Source organism: Mustela putorius, unplaced genomic scaffold (assembly GCF_011764305.1).
Source record: "Mustela putorius furo isolate JIRA1106 unplaced genomic scaffold, ASM1176430v1.1 tig00001130_pilon_pilon_pilon, whole genome shotgun sequence".
Taxonomy (NCBI): domain Eukaryota; kingdom Metazoa; phylum Chordata; class Mammalia; order Carnivora; family Mustelidae; genus Mustela; species Mustela putorius.
In genome coordinates this window covers 1,875,712-1,898,702 of record NW_025421584.1, presented here as the reverse complement: position 1 = coordinate 1,898,702, position 22,991 = coordinate 1,875,712, and the positions used below count along the sequence as shown (strand labels likewise).

Here is a 22,991-nt window from a genome sequence, read left to right as displayed (position 1 = left end):
CTTGCCTCTTTGGTTGGGTTTATTCCTAGGTATCTTAATGGTTTTTGGTGCAATTGTAAATGGCTTTGACTCCTTAATTTCTCTTTCTTCTATCTCATTGTTGGTGTATAGAAATGTAACTGATTTCTGTGCATTAATTTTATATCCTGCCACTTTGCTGAATTCCTGTAGGACTTCTAACAATTTTAGGGTGGAGTCTTTGGGTTTTTCCACACAGAGTATCACATCATCTGCGAAGAGTGAGAGTTTGGTTTCTTGCTGATCCAGATGCCTTTATTTCTTTTTGTTGCCTGATTGCTGAGGCTAGGGCTTCCAGTACTATGCTGAACAACAGTGGTGAGAGTAACCATCCCTGCCATGTTCCTGACCTTAGGAGTGAAGCTCTCAGTTTTTCCCCATTGAAAAATGATACTCGCTGTGGGCTTTTTGTAGATGGCTTTATGATTTTGAGGTATGTTCCCTCTATCCCTGCACCATGAAGAGTTTTAATCAAGAAAGGATGCTGTACTTTGTCACGTGGTTTTTCTGCAACTATTGAGAGTATCATATGGTTCTTGTTCTTTCTTTTATTAACATATTGTGTCACATTGATTGAGTTGCGGATGTTGAACCACCCTTGCAGACCAGGAACAAATCCCACATAGTCATGGTGAATAATCCTTTTAATGTACTGTTGGATCCTGCTGGCTAGTATCTTGGTGAGAATTTTTGCATCCGTGTTCATCAGTATTGGTTTGTAATTCTCCTTTTTGGTGGGGTCTTTGTGTGGTTTTGGGATCAAGGTAATGCTGGCCTCATAGAGTTTAGAGGTTTTCTGTCCATTTTTATTTTTGAGACAGCTTCAGAAGAATAGGTGTTAATTCCTCTTTAAATGTTTGGTCGAACTCTCCAGGGAAGCCATCTGTCCCTGGAGTTTTCTTTTTTGGGAGATTTTTGATGGCTGCTTCAGTTTCCTTGCTGGTTATGGGTCTGTTCAGGTTTTTCTGTTACTCTTTCTTCCAGATTGCCTAATTTGTTGGCAAATAGTTGTTCATTATAGGTTCTCAAAATTGTTTGTATTTCCTTGGTGTTGGTTGTGATCTCTCTTCTTTCATTCGTGATTTTGTTAATTTGGGTACTTTCTCTATTCTTTTTGCAAAGTCTGGCCAGGGGTTTATCGATCCTATTACTTCTTTCAAAGAGCCATCTCCTAATTTTGTTGCTGTGTTCTACTGTACTTTCCATTTCTATTTCATTGATTTCTGCTCTGGTTGTTATTAATTCGCGTCTCCTGTGGGATTTAGGCTTTCTTTGCTGTTGCTTTTCCAGGTCCTTTAGGGGGAAGGTTAGGGTGTGTATTTAGGACCTTTCTTGGTTCTTGAGAAAGGTTTGTATTGCTCTATACTTCCCTCTTCAGGACTTCCTTGGCTGCATCCCAAAGATTGTGAATGGTTGTGTTTTCTAATTCCTTTATTCAATGAATTCTTTTACTTGTTCTTTAACTTCCTGGTTGACCCATTCATTCTTTAGTCGGCTGCACTTTAACCTCTGTGTATTTGAGTTCTTCCCAAATTTCCTCTTGTGACTGAGTCAAGCTTGAAGTGACTGTGGTCTGGAAATATGCAGGGAATGATCCCAAACTTTTGGTACCGGTTGAGACCTGATTTGTGACCCAATATGTGATCTCTACTAAAGAAAGTTCCCTGTGCACTGGAGAAGAATATGTATTCTGTGGCTTTGGGATAGAGTGCTCTGAATTTATCTGTGAAGTCCATCTGGTCCAAAGTGTCATTCAAACCCCTTGTGTCCTTGTTTATCTTCTGCTTAGATGACCTGTCCATTGCAGTGAGTGAAGTGTAAAAGTCCCCTACTATGTATTGTATCATGCTCGATGTGTTTAATTTTGTTATTAGTTGGCTTATGTAATTGGCTGCTCCCATGTTAGGAGCATAAACCTTGACAATCATTAGATCTTCTTTTTGGAGAGACCCTTTAATTATGATAGTGTCTTTCCAAATCTCTTATGATGGCCTTTGGCTTAAAATCTAATTTATCTGATAGAAGGATTGCCACCCTGGCTTTCTTTTGATGTCAACTAGCATGGTAAATGGTTTTCCACCCCCTCGCTTTCAATCTGGAGGTGTCCTTGGTTCTAAAATGAGTCTCTTGCAGATAGCATATTGATGGGTCTTGCTTTTTTATCCAATCTGATACCCTATGTCTTTTGATTGGGGAATGTGGCCCATTGACTTTCAGGGTAATTATCGAATGATATGAATTGAGTGCCATTGTATTACCTGTAATGTCATTGTTTCTGTATATTGTTTCCTTTCTGGTCTATCTCACTTTGAGGCTCTCTCTTTGCTTAAAGGATCCCCTTTAGTATTTCTTGCAGGGATGGTTTGGTGGTCACAGATTTTTTAGTTTCTGTTTGTCCTGGGAACTCTTTATCTTTCCTTCTATTTTGAATGAGAACCTTGCTGAATAAAGTATTCTTGGCTGCATATTGTTCTGGTTTAGCACCCTGACTATACCTTGCCAGTCTTTTCTGGCATGTCCTGAGCTGCTTTCTGGATTTTCTCTTTGTCTCTGAAATTTGCAAGCTTCACTACTATATGTCGAAGTGTTGGCCAATTCTTATTGATGTTGAAGGGGGTTCTCTGTGCCTCCTGGATTTGAATGCCTTTTTCCTTCCCTGGATTATGGAGGTTCTCTGCTATAATTTCTCAGATATACCTTCTGCCACACCTCCTTTCCTCCTCTTCTGGGATCCCAGTTATTCTAATATTGTTTTGATTTATGGTGTCACTTATTTCTTGAATTCTCCCCTCGTGATCCAGTAATTGTTTATCTATCTTTTTTCTCAACTTCTTTATTCTTCATCATTTTGTTTTCTATCTCACTACTTCTTCTTTCTGTTTTGTTTATCCTACCCGTTAGAGCCTCCAATTTTTAAAATTTGAAATAGTTAATATTTATTAGTTAATTATAGCTCAGTAAGTCTATAAAAGATAAGAAGTGTTTTATTTCACCATTACCCATTATGTATGTGATGAATTTTTTAAAATTTCTATTCAATTAGCTGATACATGATATATCAGTTTCAGATATAATGTTCAGTTAACCATCAGTTGTATATAATATCCAGTGATCTACACATCACCTGCCCTCCTTCATGCCCATCACCCAATTACCTACCCCATCCTACCTCCTCTTCAGCAAACATCTGTTTTTTTCCTATAGTTAAAAGACACTCATGATTTGTCTCCCTATTTGATTTCTTCTATTTAGTGTTCCCTTCCTTCCCTTATGATTCTATGCACTGTTTCTTATATGTATGAAACAATAAGATAATTGTCTTTCTGTTATTGACTTATTTCTCTCAGTATAGTGACCTACATTTCCATCCACATCAATGTAAATTGTAAGAGTTCATCCTTTTTGATGGCTTTGTAATATTCCATTGTATTTATATACACACAACATCTTCTTTATCCATTCATATGTTGATGGACATTTGGGCTCTTTCCACAGTTTGGCTATTGTGGAGATTGCTTCTATAAACATTGGTGTCCAGGTGCCCCTTCAGATCAGTATGTTTTCATCTTTGGGGTAAATACATTGCAGTATAATTACTGGGTCATAGTTTTAACTTCTTGAGGAAACTCCATACTGTTTCTGGAGGCAGAGGCTCCATTTTTTTATTATATCTCCTTAATAACCTTTTGATTTCAACTTGGTAATATTTTTGTTCTTTTATTTCTGCAGAAAGGGATTCTCCAGTGTCTTTTGTGCTTTGTTCAAGCCCAGCTAGTATTTTCATAGTTGTTATTCCAAGCTCTAATTCTGTCATCTTACTTATATCCATACTGATTAGGTCCCTGACAGTCAGTAGTACCTCCTGTTCTCTTATTTCAGGTGAGTTTTTCCATCTAGTCATTCTGTCTAGAGAAGAACAGAAAATGAGAGAACAAAATACTAAAATAACAACAACCTCAGAGAAATATAATTTTAAACCATTCAGAAGAGACCAGAAACCAAAATAAATAAAAAATAAAATAAAAATTTAAAAAGAGAGAGAATATAATCAGGTGATGAAAACAGAACAATACACTAGATTCTGTGTATATTTTGGTCTGTTTGCTGAAGGAACCTACATCCCAAAATTGTAAAGAAAGGAAAATATATATATAATCAAAAATAAAGTTAAACACTATGAAAGGATAGAATGTAACTATAAAAATTGAAATAAAAAAATTTAAAAACCCGAGTTGATAAAATGAGAAATTAGTTGAAATGGGGGAAAAAAAGAAAATTAAACTAGAAAGATTAAGGAGCCATGAGTCCTAGAGAGTATTTTCCCCCAGCACTAGAGTTTTGCAGTTCTCTGTGATTGGTTAAAGTTGATCCTAGCGCTAAGTTCTTGCTGATTTTCTGGGGGAGGTGCCTTTGTGCTTTAGCTGATTCTTGGAGGATTAAAATGAAAATGTGAGCCTCCCAGTGTCCGGCCCTAGAGCTGAAAGTGGGCACATTCCACTCTTCAGTGTGCCCTCACAGAAAATCTGTCAATCACTCTTGTCTCCCTGGTTTCTGTATGCACTCTCTGCATGCTCAACCTTTGAGCATTTTTATCTCAGCCATGCTACCCCCTTTGGAGTTTCCAAACTTTGCAGTCTCCTGTGGCAAGCATTCATGCTGCTCCTCCAGGGGAAGGGAGGGATGTTTTGCCCTGGCTTTTCTGTGTGTTGGGCCATTACTCTAAGAGCAGTTACCCAACGGGATGGGGTTTGTGGTTAATGGCAACACTGAGCTGAAAGCCCCCTCCTCTGCTCTTTGATTGCAGCTGGCTTCCCTGCTGAAACACCTGGGAACTCTCCCATACTCAGGCACCCCATTCTTTCTGTGACCCTGGGGATCCTGAGATCAGGCAGTTCTACCGAGGATTCCGACCTATTTCTCCACCTGAGTGCTTTTCATACTGGGATGTCTCTCATCAGATTAGACTTATAAAAGTTTCAGTTTGCACGCCACTGCTATATCACTTTCTGATAGGTGGTTTATGCACCCCACCCCACCAACAGTTTATCTTCCCATGTATCACCTTGGATTCACTTCTCCATGCCACACCTCCTACCTTGGAGAACATGGTCACTTTTCTATTTGTAGAATTATAACAGTTCTTTTCTTAGATCTCGGGTTGAGTTCACAGGTGTTCAGAATGATTTGAAAACTCTAGCTGAGTTCCAGGGACTGGACAAATCTATGGTCCCCTACGCCTCTGCCATATTCCTCCTCTTCCAGAAATTTTGTATATTTAATAGACCAATATTAATTGTACTTTTTATCAGATTTATCTAAATAGCATTACTTGTATTTCTTCTGTTACCTAAGATTAAAATAAGTAGGGGTTTATTTTATTTATGTGATTATCTTTCTATTTAAGCAATCCCTAACTTAGTCTCTAGTAGTGGTTTTTTTATATTAAAAATTTTTATTAATTTCTTTTCAGTGTAACAGAATTCATTGTTTATTCACCACACCCAATGCTCCATGCAATCCATGCCCTCCATAATACCCACCACCTGGCTCCCCCAACCTCCCACCCCCAGCCCCTTCAAAACTGTCAGATTGTTTTTCAGAGTCCATAGTCTCTGATGGTTCATCTCCCCTTCCAATTTCCCTCAACTCCCTTTTCCTCTTGAGAGTCAATTATCATATGGTTTCACTTATTTGTGGAGCAGAACAACATGGAGGACATAATAGTGTTATTTTAAGTTCACATTTCATAAGATATATATAATTCCTACAGTAAAGTCTCTTGTTTAACTTGAACATTATAAATAATATTTGACTAATTTCAGGCGCTGCAGGAGTTTGAAGAAACTCTATCTAGAGCAGCAAAGGAAGGTATGTTGCCAAATTTCTGAATTAAGGTGGTCATTGATTTCTGAAGTAAACTATGAATACTAAATGGCAATGCTTTCTATTGTTTGGATAATGGTACTATGTTAAAATTTTTAATATATATCTAATAAAATGTAAAACATAAACACAATGAGATATATACTTATTCCTCATTTAGTCATTGTTTCAGACTTTAAAAAAAAATCTCCAAATGCCTATTTATCTGTTATTTCAAGCTGTAATCTTCCTTCACTTCGGCCATCCCTCTGGAACTGTAAACCTAAATATGTGGGCTTTCTCAAATCCTTGTTTCTGCTAATGATATAAACATCCTCCCCCGCCCCCCAAAAAAAAAGAAGTCTTGTCTTAGGTAATAGTTAAGCAATTATAGTTCAAATAGCTGTCACTTGACAGGTGACATTTAAATCTCCAGTCATTGATTTTGTCATTGATTTATCATTTGCCATTGGGTAAAACTCCAAGCTCCATACATGGAATAAAAACACCCAAATCAGTTTGGTTCTTGCCAGATTTTTCAGCCTTCTCTATTTCTAACATTTACCCTACTCTGCGGCTTTGCTCTCCCACCTCTTCAGCATCAACTACTTGCAGTTCCACAAGTGTTCTTTCTCACTCTCTGTGTACATTCTTTGTATATGCATCTTCCCTCTACCTACATGCTTCTTCCCTGTCCTTCAGGTATCAGCTTACATATCCCCTCCACCAAAAAGCAGACAATATTGATAGAAAACTAGGATTTTCCTTCTGTGAGTTCTTATGTTCAACGCTGAAACTTGCCTGCTTGATTTTTCAGTCTGTCCTATATGATCTGCTCTGTTATCATCTTGTAATGAGAAAAACAGAAGCTCTGATATTTATCCACAATAGTAATTACCTCAGTGGGCAACTGTGAGCAAAATATATTTAAAAGTGATCTTGTAGAAGCAATCAGGTGGCTTGTTGGTCTGGAAGGTTCCCCTCTCTTCCTAAAGACAAGAGACTTTTCTGCTGGTCATGACCATAAAAATCCAATGGGTCCTGCCATACTTGACCACAGAGATAAGAATAGATGAATGAGGTAAGCAGGATGGCTGGGAAGTAGGAGTAGGCACCGTTTCACCCTGTACCCTAAAGTGAGCTGATTACCTTCCAAAGAACTCCAATCACCCACAAAATCAGCCTATATCAGAATTATACACATCTGGATCTCTACTGGAGCAGAAGACGCCAGTGGGCAGTCTTTTTGTTTATCTGTTTTTGTTTGTATACTTCATCAATCTTACCTTGGGGCTCATTTGGGCTGAACCTTCTTTTTTATCTTCCCTTTCTTCCCTGTCTCTCATTCTCTCTCTTTTTTTTCTTTTCTTTTCTTTTTTCTCTCATTTGGGTGGGCAATCCTGATTGCTCAGAAGTGTTCCCGGGTGCACCTTGACTGCACCACGGTTGATTCATCCAGCTACATCCATTCAGCCATCTCTCACCAAGATGACTAGGAGGAAGGATGCCCAACAGAAGAAAAATACAGAGGATGAGCCTTTTGCAACAGAGCTAACAGCTATCAACATAGACAATATGTCAGAAAGAGAATTCAGGCTAACAATTATCCAGACATAGTTAGGTTGGAGAAAGCCATGAATGATCAAATGGAACTGATTAGGGCTGAATTGAAAGCAAAGAGAGATCATGTTTTCAATGTTAGGGAAGAGCTGAAAGCTACCAGGAATGAGCTTCACAATGCTCTCAATGAGTTCCAATCTAATCTAAATTCTCTCTAAAGCTAGGGTAACTGAGACAGAAGACAGAATTAGTGATCTGGAGGACAAACATAGAGAAAGGGTCAGGAGGAAGCCTGGAACAGACAGCTTAGAAGCTACAAAAACAGAATCAGGGAAATAAAGGATGCCATGAAACATTTCAATGTCAGAATTATTGGAATCCCTGAAGGGGAGGAGAAAGAAAGAAGTCTGGAAGATATAGTGGAACAAGTTCTTCATCAAAATTTTCCCAATCATGCTAATGGAACCAGCATTCATGTACTAGAGGCTGAATGGTCTCTACCTGACTATAGATTCCAGAAAAACATCAAGGCACCTGATAGTCAAATTGAGGAATCATAATTGTAGATATAATCTCTTGAAAGCCGCTAGGTCAAAGAGGCTCCTTACATACAAAGGAAAGCCCATCAGAAAATGTCAGACCTGTCCACAGAGACCTGGCAAGCCAGAAAGGGCTGGAAAGATATATTCAGGGCACTAAGTGAGAAGAACATGCAGCCAAGTATACTTTATCCAGCAAGAGTGACATTCAAAATGGATGGAGAGATAAAGAGTTTCCAAGACCGGCAAGTCTTAAAAGACTATGCAACCACCAAGCCAACACTGCAGGAAATATTAAGGGGGTTCTATAAAAGCAGAATGAACCTAAGAATAGCATTGAACAGAAATATAGAGACAATCTACAGAAAGAAAGGCTTCAAAGGTAACACAATGTCAATAAAAATGTATCTATGAATAATCACTCTCAATGTGAATGGCCTAAATGCACCCATAAAATGACACAGGGTTGCAGATTGGATAAAACAACAGGACCCATCCATATGTTGTCTACAAGAGACCCATTTTGAACCTAGAGATACACCCAGACTGAAAGGGAAGGGATGGAGAAGCATCTTTCATGCGAATGGGCCTCAAAAGAAGGCCGGGGTAGTGATTCTCATATAAGACAAATTAGATTTTAAACTAAAGACTGTAGTCAGAGATACAGAAGGACACTACATAATTCTAAAGGGACTATCCACCAAGATGATCTAACAATTGGAAATATCTATGTCCCCAACACGAGAGCAGCCAATTACATAAGAAAACTGTTAATCAAGATAGTCATTGATATGAATACACTAATCGTAGGAGATCTTAACATGCCTCTCTCAGAAATAGATCATCAAAGTGGAAAATCATTAAAGAAAAAAGAGCATTGAATGACACATTGGACCAGATAGACCTCATAGATATATACAAAACATTCCACCCTAAAACAACAGAATACACATTCTTCTCAAGTGCACATGGAACCTTCTCCAGAATAAACCACATACTGGGTCGGTCACAAATCAGGATTCAACCGATACCAAAAGACTGAGATGATTCCCTGAACATTCTCAGATCACAATGCTTTGAAACTGGAGCACAATCACAAGGAAAAGTTCCGAAGGAACTCAAACACCTGGAAGCTAAAGACCACCTTGCTTAAGAATGCTTGGATCAACTAGGAGATCAAAGAAGAACTGAAACAATTCATGGAAACCAATGAGAATGAAGACACTTCACTCCAAAACCTATGGGATACAGCAAAGGAGGTCCTAAGGGGGAAATACATAGCCATCCAAGCCTCCCTCAAAAAAATTGAAAAATCCAGAACACAGCAGCTGTCTCTACACCTCAAACAACTGGAGAATCAACAACGAATCAAACCAACTCCACACATAAGAAGGGAAATCATCAAGATTAGAGCTAAAATCACTGAGGTAGAAACCAGAGATGCAGTAGAAAGTATCAATGAAACTAGAAGCTGTTTTTTTGAAAGAGTCAATAAGATCAATAAACCACTGGCCACACTAATCCAAAAGAAAAGAGAGAAAGCTCAAATTCATAAAATTATGAATGAAAAGGGAGAGATCACAATGAATACCAAGAAAGTAGAAACAATCTTCAGAAGTTATTAGCAACAGTTATATGCCAATAACCTAAGCAACCTAGATGAAATGGATGCATTCCTAGAAAAATATAAACTCCCAAAATTGAACCAGGAAGAAATTGAGAACCTGGACCTGCTCTTTCTACAAAGCCAGCATTACCTTGATCCCCAAACCAGCCAAAGACCCTACCAAAAAGGAGAATTTCAGACCAATATCACTGATGAATATGGATGCTAAGATTCTCAACAAGATTCTCAACAAGGATCCAACAGCACATTAAAAAGATTATTTACCATGACCAGGTGGGATTCATGCCTGGGCTACAAGGATGGTTCAACATTCTCAAATCAATCAATGTGATAGAACAAATTAATAAGAGAAAAGAGAAGAACCACAGGGTCCTCCCAATTGATGCAGAAAAAGCATTTGACAAAATCCGGCATCCGTTCCTGATTAAAATGCTTCACAGTATAGGGATAGAGGGAACATTCCTGAACTTCATAAAATCTATCTATGAAAGACCCACAGCAAATATCATCCTCAATGGGAAAAAGCTTGCAGCCTTCCCTTTGAGATCAGGAACACAACAAGGATGCCCACTCTCACCACTCATGTTCAACATAGTATTAGAAGTCCTAGCAACAGCAATCAGACAACAAAGAGAAAAAAAAAATGCATCCAAATTGGCAATGAAGAAGTCAAACTCTCTCTCTCTTTGCAAATAACAAGACTCTTTATATGGAAAACCCAAAAGACACCACCCCCAAACAACTTGAACTCATACAACAATTCAGCAATGTGGCAGGATACAAAGTCAATGTACAGAAATCAGTGGCTTTCTTATACATTAACAATGAAAATACAGGAAGAAAAATTAGAGAATCGATTCCATTTACTATAGCACCAAGAACCATAAGATTCCTGGGAATAAACCTAAGCAAAGAGGTAAAGGATCTGTACTCGAGGAACTACAGAACACTCATGAAAGAACTCAAAGAAGACATAAAAAGATGGAAGACCATTCCATGCTCTTGGATCAGAAGAATAAACATTGTTAAAATGTCTATACTGCCTAGACCAATCTATACTTTTAATGCCATTCCGATCAAAATTCCACCAGTATTTTTCAAAGAGCTGGAGCAAATAATCCGAAAATTTGTATGGAATCAGAAAAAACCCTGAATCGCTAAGGAAATGTTGAAAAACAAAAATAAAACTGGGGGCATCACATTACCTGATTTCAAGCTTTACTACAAAGTTGTGATCACCAAGACAGCATGGTACTGGCATAAAAACAGACACATAGACCAGTGGAACAGAGTAGAGAGCCCAGATATGGACCCTCAATTCTTTGGTCAAATAATCTTTGACAAAGAATGAAAAAGTATCCAGTGGGAAGAAGACAGTCTCTTCAATAAATGGTGCTGGGGAACCTGGGCAGCAATATGTAGAAGAATGAAACTCGACCATTCTCTTACACCGTACACAAAAATAAACTCAAAAAGGATAAAAGACCCCAACGTGAGACAGGAATCCATCAGAATTCCTAGAGGAGAACATACGCAGAAACCTCTTCGATATCAGCCACAGAAACTTCTTTCAAGATAAGTCTCCAAGGGCAAAGGAAACAAAAGTGGAGATGAAGTTTTGGGACTTCGTCAAGATCAAAAGATTCTGCACAGCAAAGGAAACACTCAACAAAACAAAGAGGGTTCTCGGAATGGAAGAACATATTTGCAAATGACAGTAGGGACAAAAAGTTGATATCCAGGATCTATAAAGAACTCAAACTCAACACACACAAAACAAACAATCATATGAAAAAATGGGCAGAAGATATGAACAGCACTTCTGCAATGAAGACATACAAATCACTATCTGACACATGAAAAAATGTTCATCATCACTAGCCATCAGGGAGATTCAAATTAAAACCACATTAAGATACCACCTTACACCAGTTAGAATGGCCAAAATTAACTAGAGAGGAAACAACATGTGTTGGAGGGGATGTGGAGAAAGGGGAACCCTCCTACACTGCTGGTGGGAATGCAAGTTGGTGCAGTCATTTTGGAGAACAGTGTGGAGATTCCTCAAATTAAAAATAGAGCTTCCCTATGACCCTGCAATTGCACTGGGTATTTACCCCAAAGATACAGATGTTGTGAAAAGAAGGTCCATCTGTGCCCCAATGTTTCTAGCAGCAATGGCCACAGTCGCCAAACTGTGGAAAGAACCAAGATGCCTTTCAATGGAAGAATGGATAAAGATGTGGTCCATATACACTATGGAGTATTATGCCTCCATCAGAAAAGATGAATACCCAACTTTTGTACCAACATGGACGGGACTGGAAGAGATTATGCTGAGTCAAATAAGTCAAGAAGAGAGAGTCAATTATCATATGGTTTCACTTATTTGTTGAGCATAACAAATAGCATGGAGGACAAGGGGAGATGGAGAGAAGAGAGTTGAGGGAAATTGGGAGGGGAGGTGAACCATGATAGACTATGGACTTTGAAAAACTATCCGAGGGTTTTGAAGGGTTGGGGTTGGGAGGTTGGGGGAACCAGGTGGTGGGTATTGGAGAGGGCACAGATTGCATGGAGCACTGGGTGTGGTGCAAAAACAGTGAATACTTGGGCGCCTGGGTGGCTCAGTGGGTTAAGCTGGGAACTTCGGCTCAGGTCATGATCTCAGGGTCCTGGGATTGAGTCCCGCATCAGGCTCTCTGCTCAGCAAGGAGCCTGCTTCCTCCTCTCTCTCTCTCTGCCTGCTTCTCTGCCTACTTGTGATTTCTCTCTGTCAAATAAATAAATAAAATCTTTTTAAAAAAATAAATACTGTTATGCTGAAAAAAATTATTAAAAAAAGTACGCAGGAAAAAATAAAAATAAAAGTGATCTTGTATTTTATATTGTAGTTGTATTAGACATTTTTCATTCTTCATAACACTCATTAGGCTTCAACTTTGTTTTTTTAGTGACTTTTAATTAAAAATGAATTATTATAGATAAAGACTGTAATTCTTTTTCTTTTCAGCTGCTACTGAATTTGAATTAGGCTTACCTGGTGAGGCCACCTCTTTAGAATCTACTTTTGAAAGACATACAGATTGTGACGACGTAACAAAAGCATACAGAGAGTACTCAGAGTTTCTGAAGCAAAAGTATAGCATCTGAAAGATAAATAGTAAAAATTTATTTATTGGATGTTTACACAACATTTTAATTGTTTCCTATTAAATGTATGATATGCAAAAATCTTTAATAAAGGAAAATATTTCTGGACCATGTGTGTAATGAAAGTTTATATAATATTTTAAGCTATGTTTCTCGGCAGCTAATTAACTTTTAAGCAGATTTTTTATGTGGAAATCAGCATTATGGGTTTTACATGCTCCAGGCTGCCCAAATACAAGCTTTCTAAACAGCACCCAACCAACCAAGTTTTCATGAATACTTCAGTCATGTTAATTGATAACTTCTTGGTATTTTCCAATTTTTATTACTCCATGTGAACGTAGAGATTTAGACAGACATTACTTTGATATATTGATGCTAAATTTAATGTCAATGTTTACACGTATTCTAATTTTTATAGTGCCATAATACCTATGTATAATTTTAATTTTAAATACTGATTCTGGGTTGCTTGGGTGGCTCATTGGGTTGGGCTTCTGCCTTCAGCTAAGATCATGGTCCCATGATCCTGGGATCGAACCCCACATCAGGCGCTCTGCTCAGCGGGGAGCGTGCTTCCATCTCTCTCTCTCTCTATCTATCTCTCTGCCTACTTGTGATCTCTCTCTCTCTGTCAAATAAATAAATAAAATCTTTTAAAAAATTTTAAAAATAGATAAATAAATAAATACTGATTCATAGCTCTTCCCTCACGTTAAATAAGTTTTGCCTAAGGCTTTTCACCTTTTCTGTTTATTTTTTACTTTTATAGAACAGTCTTAAGATTAGAAGAAAAAAAAGGAACTTTTACCCCAGAACCATTTGCAAGACAATTGTTAAATTATGTCTGATTACCATAGCATTTATATCCTACAAGTCAGTACATTCTGCATAACTACTGTACCACCTTGACAATCAGATAATTAATTCTAATACAGTTGACCCTTGAATAATGCAGGGGTTAAGGTCACCGACCCTTTGCAGTCAGAAATATGTGAATAACTTTTGACTCCCCAAGCACTTGAGTACTAATAATCTGCTGTTGACCAGGAAACTTACATGTTAAAAAACAGTTACTTAACCTGTGTTTTGTGTTATATGTATTCCATACTATATTTTTACAATAAAGTAAGTTATACAAAAGAAAATGTTATTAAAATCATAAGGAAGAAGTTCCAAAAGTTCATTTTCGCTTTTGTTTCCTTTGCCTTTGGAGACATCTTGAAAGAAGTTGCTGTGGCTGATATGGAAGAGGTTATTGCCTATGTTCTCCATTGATCTATGTGTCTGTTTTTGTGCCAGTACTACACTGTCTTGATGATGACAGCTTGGTAATAGAGCTTGAAATCTGGAATTGTGATGCCACCAACTTTGGCTTTCTTTTTCAATATTCTTTTGGCTATTTGTGGTCTTTTCTGGTTCCATAAAAAATTTAGGATTATTTGTTCCATTTCTTTGAAAAAAAATGAATGGGATTTTGATAGGGATTGCATTAAATGTGTAGATTGCTTGAGGTAGCATAAACATTTTCACAATATTTGTTCTTCCAATCCATGAGCATGAAACATTTTTCCATTTCTTTGTGTCTTCCTCAATTTCTTTCATGCCTACTTTATAGTTTTCTGAGTTTATATTCTTCATCTCTTTGGCTAGGTTTATTCCTAGGTATCTTATGGTTTTTGGTGCAATTGTAAGTGGGATTAACTCCTTAATTTCTCTTTCTTCTGTCTTGTTGTTGGTGTAAAGAAATGCAACTGATTTCTGTGCATTGAATTTATATCCTGACACTTTACTGAACTCCTGTACAAGTTCTAGCAGATTTGGAGTGGAGTCTTTTGGGTTTTTCACATATAGTATCATATCATCTGCACAGAGTGATAGTTTGACTTCTTTGCCAACTTGGATGCCTTTAATTTCTTATTGTTGTCTGATTACTAAGACTAGAACTTCTAGTACTATGTTGAATAGCAGTGGTGATAATAGACATCCCTGCCATGTTCCCGACCTTAGCAGAAAAGTTCTCAGTTTTTCTCCACTGAGAATGATATTTGTTGTGGGTTTTTCATAGATGGCTTTGATGATATTTAGGTATGTACCCCCTATCCCTACACTTTGAAGAGTTTTGATCAGGAAGGGATACTGTACTTTGACAAATGCCTTTTCCACATCTATTTAGAGTATCATATGTTTCTTGTCCTTTCTTTTATTAATGTATTGTATCACATTGATTGATTTGCAGATGTTGAACCAAACTTGCAGCCCTGGAATAAATCCCATTTGGTTGTGGTGAATAATCCTTTTAATGAACTGCTGGATCCTATTGGCTAGTATTTTCGTGAGAATTTTCGCATCTGTATTCATCAAGGATATTGGTCTGTAATTCTCTTTTTTGATGGGATCCTTGTCTGGTTTTGCAATCAAGGTGATGCTGGCCTCATAAAATGAGTTTGGAAGTTTTCCTTCCATTTCTATTTTTTGGATTAGTTTCAGGAGAATAGGAATTAATTCTTCTTTAAATGTTTGGTAGAATTCCCCTGGGAAGCCGTCTGGCCCTGGGCTTTTGTTTGTTTGGAGATTTTTGGTGACTGTTTCAATCTCCTGGCTGATTATGGGTCTGTTCAGTTTTCTATTACTTCCTGGTTCAGTTGTGATAGTTTGTATGTCTCTAGGAATGCATCCATTTCTTCCAGATTATCAAATTTGTGGGTGTAGAGTTGCTCATAATATGTACTTATAATTGTTTGAATTTCTTTGGTATTGGTTGTGATCTCTCCTCTTTCATTCATGATTTTATTTATTTGGGTCCTTTCTCTTTTCTTTTTGATAAGTCTGGCCAGGGGTTTATCAATTTTATTTATTCTTTCAAAGAACCAGCTCCTAGTTTCGTTGATTTGTTCTATTATTTTTTAGTTTCTATTTCATTTCTGCTCTGATTTTTAATGTTTCTCTTCTCCTGCTGGGACTAGGTTTTCTTTGTTGTTTTCTCTCCAGCTCCTTTAGGTGTACAGTTTGTTGTGTATTTAAGACCTTTCTTATTTCTTGAGAAAGGCTTGTATCGCTATATATTTTCCTCTAGGACTGCCTTTGCCGTGTCCCACAGATTTTGAACCATTGTGTTTTCATTATCATTTGTTTCCTTGAATTTTTCAGTTCTTCTTTAATTTACTTATTGACCCATTCATTCTTTAGAATGGTACTGTTTAGTCTCCATGTATTTAGATTCTTTCCAAATTTCCTCTTGTGATTGAGTTTTAGCTTAAGAGCATTTTGGTATGAAAATGTGCAGGGAATGGTCCCAATCTTTTGATATGGGTTGAGACCTGATTTATGACCCAGGATGGAATCCATTCTGGAGAATGTTCCATGTGCACTAGAGAAGAATGTGTATTCTGTTGCTTTGGGATGCAATGTTCTGAATATATGTGTGATGTCCATCTGGTCCAGTGTGTCATTTAAGGCCTTTATTTCCTTGTTGATTTTTTGCTTGGATGATCTGTCCATTTCAGTGAGGGGGTGTTAAATATTGTATTATTGTCTCCTATTATTATTGTATTATCGTCTATGTGTTTCTTTGAATTTATTATTAATTGTTTTACATAGTTGGCTGCTCCCATGTTAGGGGCATAGATATTTAAAATTGTTAGATCTTCTTGTTGGACAGACCCTTTGAGCATGATATAGCGTCCTTCCTCATCTCTTATTATAGTCTTTGGCCTAAAATCTAATTGATCTGATATAAGGATTGTCACCCCAGCTTTCTTTTGATGTCCATTAGTATGGTAAATTGTTTTCCACCTGGGACAAGGAGTCTTAAGCAGACTCTGCATTGAGTGCAGAACATGATGCAGGGCTCCATCTCATGACCCTGATCATGACCTAAGCCAAAACCCAAATCTGCATGCTCTACCAACTGTGCCAGCCAGGCGCCCCTGTCTTCAGATCTAGTAGCATTTGCTTAATATATTTCGGTGCTCTCGTGTTGGATGCATATATGTATTTATGATTGTTGTATCTTCTTGATCAGTTGACTCTTGCATCATTCTATAATGGCCTTCTTTGTCTTTTGTTACTATTTTTGGCTTAAAGTCTCTTTTGTCTAATGTAAATAAAGCTACATCAATTGCTCTTTTTCGGTTTCCACTTGCATGGAATATCTTTTTCCATCCATTCACTTTTAGCCTATATGTATTAAAGCTGAGGTGAGTCTTTTGTAGAAAGCATATATGTGGGTCTTATATATTTTATCTGTTCAGCCACTCTGTGTTTTTTTCCTGGGAGAAATTAGTGCATTTTCATTTACAGTAATTATGGATAGATAAAGATTTACTTATGCCATCTCATTGTTTCCTAGCTGTTTTATAGTTCCCTTATACCTTTCTTCCTCTTTGACTGCCTTCCGTTCTGAATTGATGATTTTCTGTAGTGGTATGCTTTGATTCTCTTCCATGTATCATTTGTGAATCTATTGTAGGTTTCTGCTTTTTGGTTACCATGAGGCTTACATGAAACATCTTATATGTATAGCGGTCTATTTCATACTGATAATAATGAAACTTCAATCACATGAAAACTCTACCCTTTTACTCCCTTTTATATTTTTATATTATAAATATAAATATATATATATATAAATATGATATATTTTGTATTATATACTATATGTTATATAGTATATATATATATTTTATATTATATACTACCCTTTTATATTTTTGATGTCACAGTTTACTTCTTTTTATATTGCATACCTATTAATAAATCATTGTAGCTGTAGTTTTTATTTTATTTTACTTTTTTTCAGTGTTCCAAAATTCATTGTCTATGCACCATACCCAGTGCTCCAGGTGATACGTAGCTATAGTTATTTTTAAAAAGTTTTGTCCTTTAACTGTGAAACTAGAGTTAAATGGTTAGCATACCAGTGTTGTGTATTTTCATGTGTTTTCATGTTTCTAATTATCATCCTTTCATTTCAGTTTCAAGTACTCCTTTCAGCATTTCTTTTAAGGCAGTTCTAGTGGTAGTGAGCTCCATCATCTTCCTTTTTTGGGGGAGAAAGTCTTCATTTTGCCTTCCTTTCTGAAGGCAGCTTTGCCAGGTTAAGTATTCTTGGTTGGCAGTTTCTTTCTCACAGGATTTTGAAAATATCATTCTATTCTTTCCTGGCCTGCAAGGTCCCTGCTCAGAAATCTGCTGTAGCCTTATGGAGCTTACCTTGTATGAGAGAGTTTTTTTCTCTTGTTGCTTTTGAAATTCTTTCTTTGTCTTTGATTTAGTGAGTTACATTACAATACATCATCTAGAAGATCATTTGGGGTTAAAATTTTGTGGTGACTTATTACCTTCATTAACTTAGTTAGCATTAACTTCCAAATATCTCCCCCAGGTTTGGGAAGTTCTCGGCCATTATTTCTTTAACTAAGCTCTTCACCACATTTTTCTCTCCTCTTTCTGGGACTCCAGTGATCCTTACATTGTTTTTTGTTTTCTTTTGTTTAGTTTTGATGGTGCCTCATAATTTTCATAAGTTTTCTTTATTCTTTTTCATTCTTTTTCCTTCTAGCTCCCCTATTTGGATAATTTCAGTTAATCTCTCTTTTACATCACTGATTCTTTATTCTGCTTTGTCAAGTCTGATATTGAAGCTCTCTATTGAACTATTCAGTTACTGTATTCTTCAGGTCCAAAATTTCCATCTGGTATTTTTAAAGAATGTTTTCTCTTGGTTGAACTTTTCATTTTTCTTCTGTATTGTCTTCCTGATTTTGTTAAGTTGATTATATGGTTTTTTTAATAGTTTCCTGAACATCTTTAGAATAACTGTTTTGAATTATTTGTTGAGCAATTCTTGGATCTCCATTTCTTTGGGGCCAGGTACTAGAGGTTTACTCTATTCCTTTGGTGGAGTCATGTTTTCCTAATTCTTTGTGATTCCAATAGCCTTTTGTAGATCTATGCATCTGAAGTAGTCACCTGAACTTTATGGCCTGACTTGGGTAATATAAGACTTTGATCTCAGAGTGGGGGCATGCTGATGCAGGGCACCAAGTGTGGGGTGTGGGTGGCATGGTTCTCTTTGGCTAGGGCCACTAGGGTTCACAGCATTGACAACACTGTTGTCCTTGGTAAGCATTCAAGGGATCCACAGTGGCTTCAAGGGTAGTTGGGGTCCTCAGTGACACTTCCAGGTACAATGGCTAGAGACAAGGCATGTAGTGATGGTGGTCAGAGCTCACGGTGGCATACTTGGCTTCAGAGTCTAGCTGCAAGTGCCTGTGTCATGTCATGTCAGTTGGCCACATCATGCAGTGGTGGGGTCATGGAAGGCAGCAAAGGGCAGGCCCAGCTACAGGCTCACTGGCATGCACTACTGTAGCTGTTGGGTATTGCCATGTGTGTATAGTAGAGTAGACCATTGACAGGATTCAAACCTGGGATGTGTGGGTACACAGTTAGTGGTGCTAGTGACAGAATACAGGGCCTAATCCAGGCCCACAAGCAATTACAGAATCCCTGGCTGTTGGTGTGCTCTTCTACGCCTCCACAATCTTACTCCAAGGCCTGCACACTTCAGCAGAGGCCAGTGACAATTGTCAGGCTTGCCAGGCCTGCAGTGTGCAAGTGCACAGGTAGTTGGGCTAGCCCCAAGTGCACACATGGTGGTGGGGTAAGTGTCGGGGGTCTAGACTGGCATCTTACGCTTGTGCAACAACAGAGGACTGGGCTAGCTGCTGGTGCAGTTTCCAGGCTCTTTTTGCAGCCAGAGAGGGGAATTAGAGGGAAGAGACCCCGACAACGGGTGTCAGCAAATGCCAATACATGAAAGCTGGTGAAAACTGCAGGTTTTCATCTTAGTGAAATTTAGTGAAACTTACTTCCATGGAGGCTAAGTTGGCGGTTGATTTCTTCACTGACAAAACCTGCTGGGCTTCACTGCAGTGGGTCCTGCTATGTGGCTGCTATTAGTAGCTATTGTGTTTCTTGTTGTTCCTAGCCATCTATGCATATCTCACTTTTTTTGGTCTCTGGGTGGGGTAAAACTGAAGTGGGACCTTTGTGCAGTATCCTGAAAGCCTGGAGAAGCTGGTCCCTCACTCTGCTTTTCCTCTTCTGGTAAGTGGAACTCTTTCTGGCTGGGGACTCTTGGCACTGAGCAGTGCCAGCTTGAAGGGTGAGATGATGCAGGCAAAATGAAACATTTTTCCCTTCTTCTGCAATTATTCTCAATTTTTTTGTTTCACTGTGTTGCTAAGATTTCTTAAGAGGACTCCTAAGCTCTTCCAGAGCCATTTTTGTTCATGGATAGCTTTCTGATTATTGATCTTTGTGAAGGGATGGAGGTCTCCTACATCATTATTTTGGTGATGTCACTCCCACCTTTCCCAGATTTTTAAATGAACTCCAAAATTTGTGAATAATTGTGCAAGATAGTAAAGGAGGGAGAAGTCAAGAACCATGTTTTATTGATCCCAGGTCAGCACAATTCCTTATATTGACAATCATTAAAAATTTATCTTATTTACTCATCACTGTTACCCTTAGAATTAATTTTGGATTTAAAAGCTATAACATTTTTATTATTTTCTTTATCAAGCTCTAGAAGGCCATCCCACAGTCTGGGGAGTCATCAGTGCCATCGCTGTCCATCAAAGTCAGCTACTTCCATCACTAGACCATCTCAGAAGAGTGGGAGAGGTCCCTACAGAGCATCTATTTGACTCATGTTGACCCATTAAGAGTACAGTACAAGACTCACCATGGGAATGTCTGCTGGAGATCCCACTAAAGTGGAGACCTTGGCAAACACCATTGGAAGAAATAAGCAACAGGGGACTCCTGCTCTGAAGGTTGGTCAGTGAAAGGCAGCAGTGGCCACACTGAATCTGCAGGGGGAATAATGGACCTCATTAAGCAGCACTATGTAGAGATCCTTCCATATTTGCACTATTTAGATAGTGTAAACTGCATAAACACTAATAATTTGAATCTGTCCATTGCAGCAAGCCTGGAGGCTTGCAAAGAGTCCCAAGAATTTATCAGGGGAGCTAGGGTTAACAATTTCGGATTTGGGGGGAACCAATGTTCATATTGTCATTAGTTGTCATTAATTCATGGGTTGAAGCAGTAATCCCAGAATCTTAGGAGTCTAAATGAAACATTTCTATAGGCTACAGGTTCCAGGAAGTCCCTACAGCTCCCAATGGAAGACATGGCTTATTATCTGGGCCAAAGAATTTGGATGCATCCTTAATTGGCCATATTTTTATGGAGGTTTGAAACAACTCCAACAAATTATCTAAAATATTGGTTTGATCAAAAGAATCTTAAGACTTATTTAAAAAGTCTTCAGTTTATCACAAAAGTAAAAGGAGAAAGTGCAAAGTTCTGAGGTAACAAAGAAATTAAAAAATATCAAATATATGGATATATAGTAGAAGATGAAATTGTAAACTAGATCATACAGGGTGCTTTGTAGACTATCTTTAAAAATGTGTGTTTTAAGTATGACAGGACATCACTGAAAGATTTCTTTTTAAGATTTTATTTATTTATTTGAAAGAGAGAGAGAGAGAGAGAGTGAGAGCACAAGCAGAGAGGAGAGGGATTGTTTTATTTATTTTTTTGGCTGTTATGCATAATGTTATGAACATTTTTTTCAAAGATTTCATTTATTTATTTGAGAGAGAGAAAGAAAGATTTAGAGAGAGAGAGAAAGTCTGAAAGGAGAGGTCAGCGGGAGAAGCAGACTCCTCACCAAGAAGTGATCCTGATTCAGGACTCAATCCTAAGGTTCCAGGATCATGACCTGAGCCGAATGCAGTCACCCAACAAATAGCTATCCAGGTGCGCTGCTATGGACATTCTTGGGCAATCCTAACTGGTTTTTGGGGTCATGATCATGGGCCCCAGACAAGCAACATATGTTGACTAGTAAAGTTGAAAAAATATTTTCCAGATACTTTTGAGTTTCTACTATGACTTTTGACGACACTAAGTGCTGAGATTTGGAATATAATTATGTTTGGGTTAACTATCCTAAGATTTGGGGATTGTTTTATTTTTGTTAATGTGTAGGTGTGAAAAACAATTGCTATGCAATTTTATATGCTGTATATCCTTCATAGTGAGGCTGCTGAGCTGTGTAGCAAGCAAACAGACACAAAATCTGAGGTCCTGAACTGCAGCCAGACTAGAGAAAGTCAGTCCAGGCTGCAGCTGCATAAAGAATGAAGACATGGGGTGCCTGGGTGGCTCAGTGGGTTAAAGCCTCTGCCTTCAGCTCAGGTCATGATCTCAGGGTTCTGGGATCGAGTCCCATATCAGACTCCCTGCTCAGCAGGGAGCCTGCTTCCCTCTATCTCTCTGCCTGCCTCTCTGCCTACTTGTGATCTCTCTCTGTGTGTCAAAAAAAAATAAATCTTAAAAAAAAAAGAATGAAGACATGGAAAATTTAACTGAAATTGAGCAGAATGAGCAGTTGAGGAAAATGATTATTTAGACTTTAAACTGGAATTGGGGACTTTAATTTCTTGGATTCATAATGCACAGGGAGAGCAGAATTTTTTCACACTTTAGCCCTTTGGGACTTCAGCTAAAAGATTTTGGATTTTAATTTCTTAAGATTTATATATTTTAATTATGCCACTAGGAAATTAACAATGGGAGGGTTTTTTAATTGATTTTAGGACTATCACAGTATGTTGATATATGATTTTTGGAATATTTTAATTTAATTTGGAAGATTTAATTTCATTTTAATGTTTTAGTGTTGTTATTTAGCCTCATTGCAGAAACTCTGAGAGGCTAAGTTGGGCAATATAGCTGGACAAAATTTGGAATAGGAACTAGAACAGAAGTGAACGTTCATCTTTAAATTCAGAATGGCCACTGAGATCATTCAATTAATATACCATTCTGTCCCATTTCAGAGCTTAAAGCAAAATCTAATTCTATTAGCAGTAAAAAAGGTTCTAGAAAGTCCTAGAGAGATCCACAAATGAGTATGGAAGGGCCATTATTTTCTTATAGCAAATATTTTCTTCACTATGGTAAATGCATATTAATTCTATGCTAATAATGCCTCATGGACTGATTTTTAGAAGATATCTAAAAAAACAGTCAGAAACTCACATTTAGAATAAAATTTTTTAAAAACACCCCACAAGATAAGTCTTCTATGCAAAGGTAAAGGAAAATACAAGGAATGATGATTGTATTATCACTTACTCTTC

At 37.7% G+C, this 22,991-nt stretch overlaps 1 protein-coding gene across 1 annotated transcript in view; it reads left to right on the top strand.

Annotated features, from left to right (window-relative positions):
* The window catches only part of LOC123394002 (ankyrin repeat domain-containing protein 26-like), a 109,998-nt gene extending 97,159 nt beyond the window's left edge, over nt 1-12,839 (top strand). The window contains exons 22-23 of the mRNA XM_045087424.1: nt 5,841-5,886; nt 12,620-12,839. Of these exons, the coding sequence (XP_044943359.1) occupies nt 5,841-5,886; nt 12,620-12,759 (186 nt within the window). The 3' untranslated portion in view covers nt 12,760-12,839. The remainder of the gene's footprint in view (nt 1-5,840; nt 5,887-12,619) is intronic.
* The last annotated feature ends 10,152 nt before the right edge of the window (nt 12,840-22,991 follow it).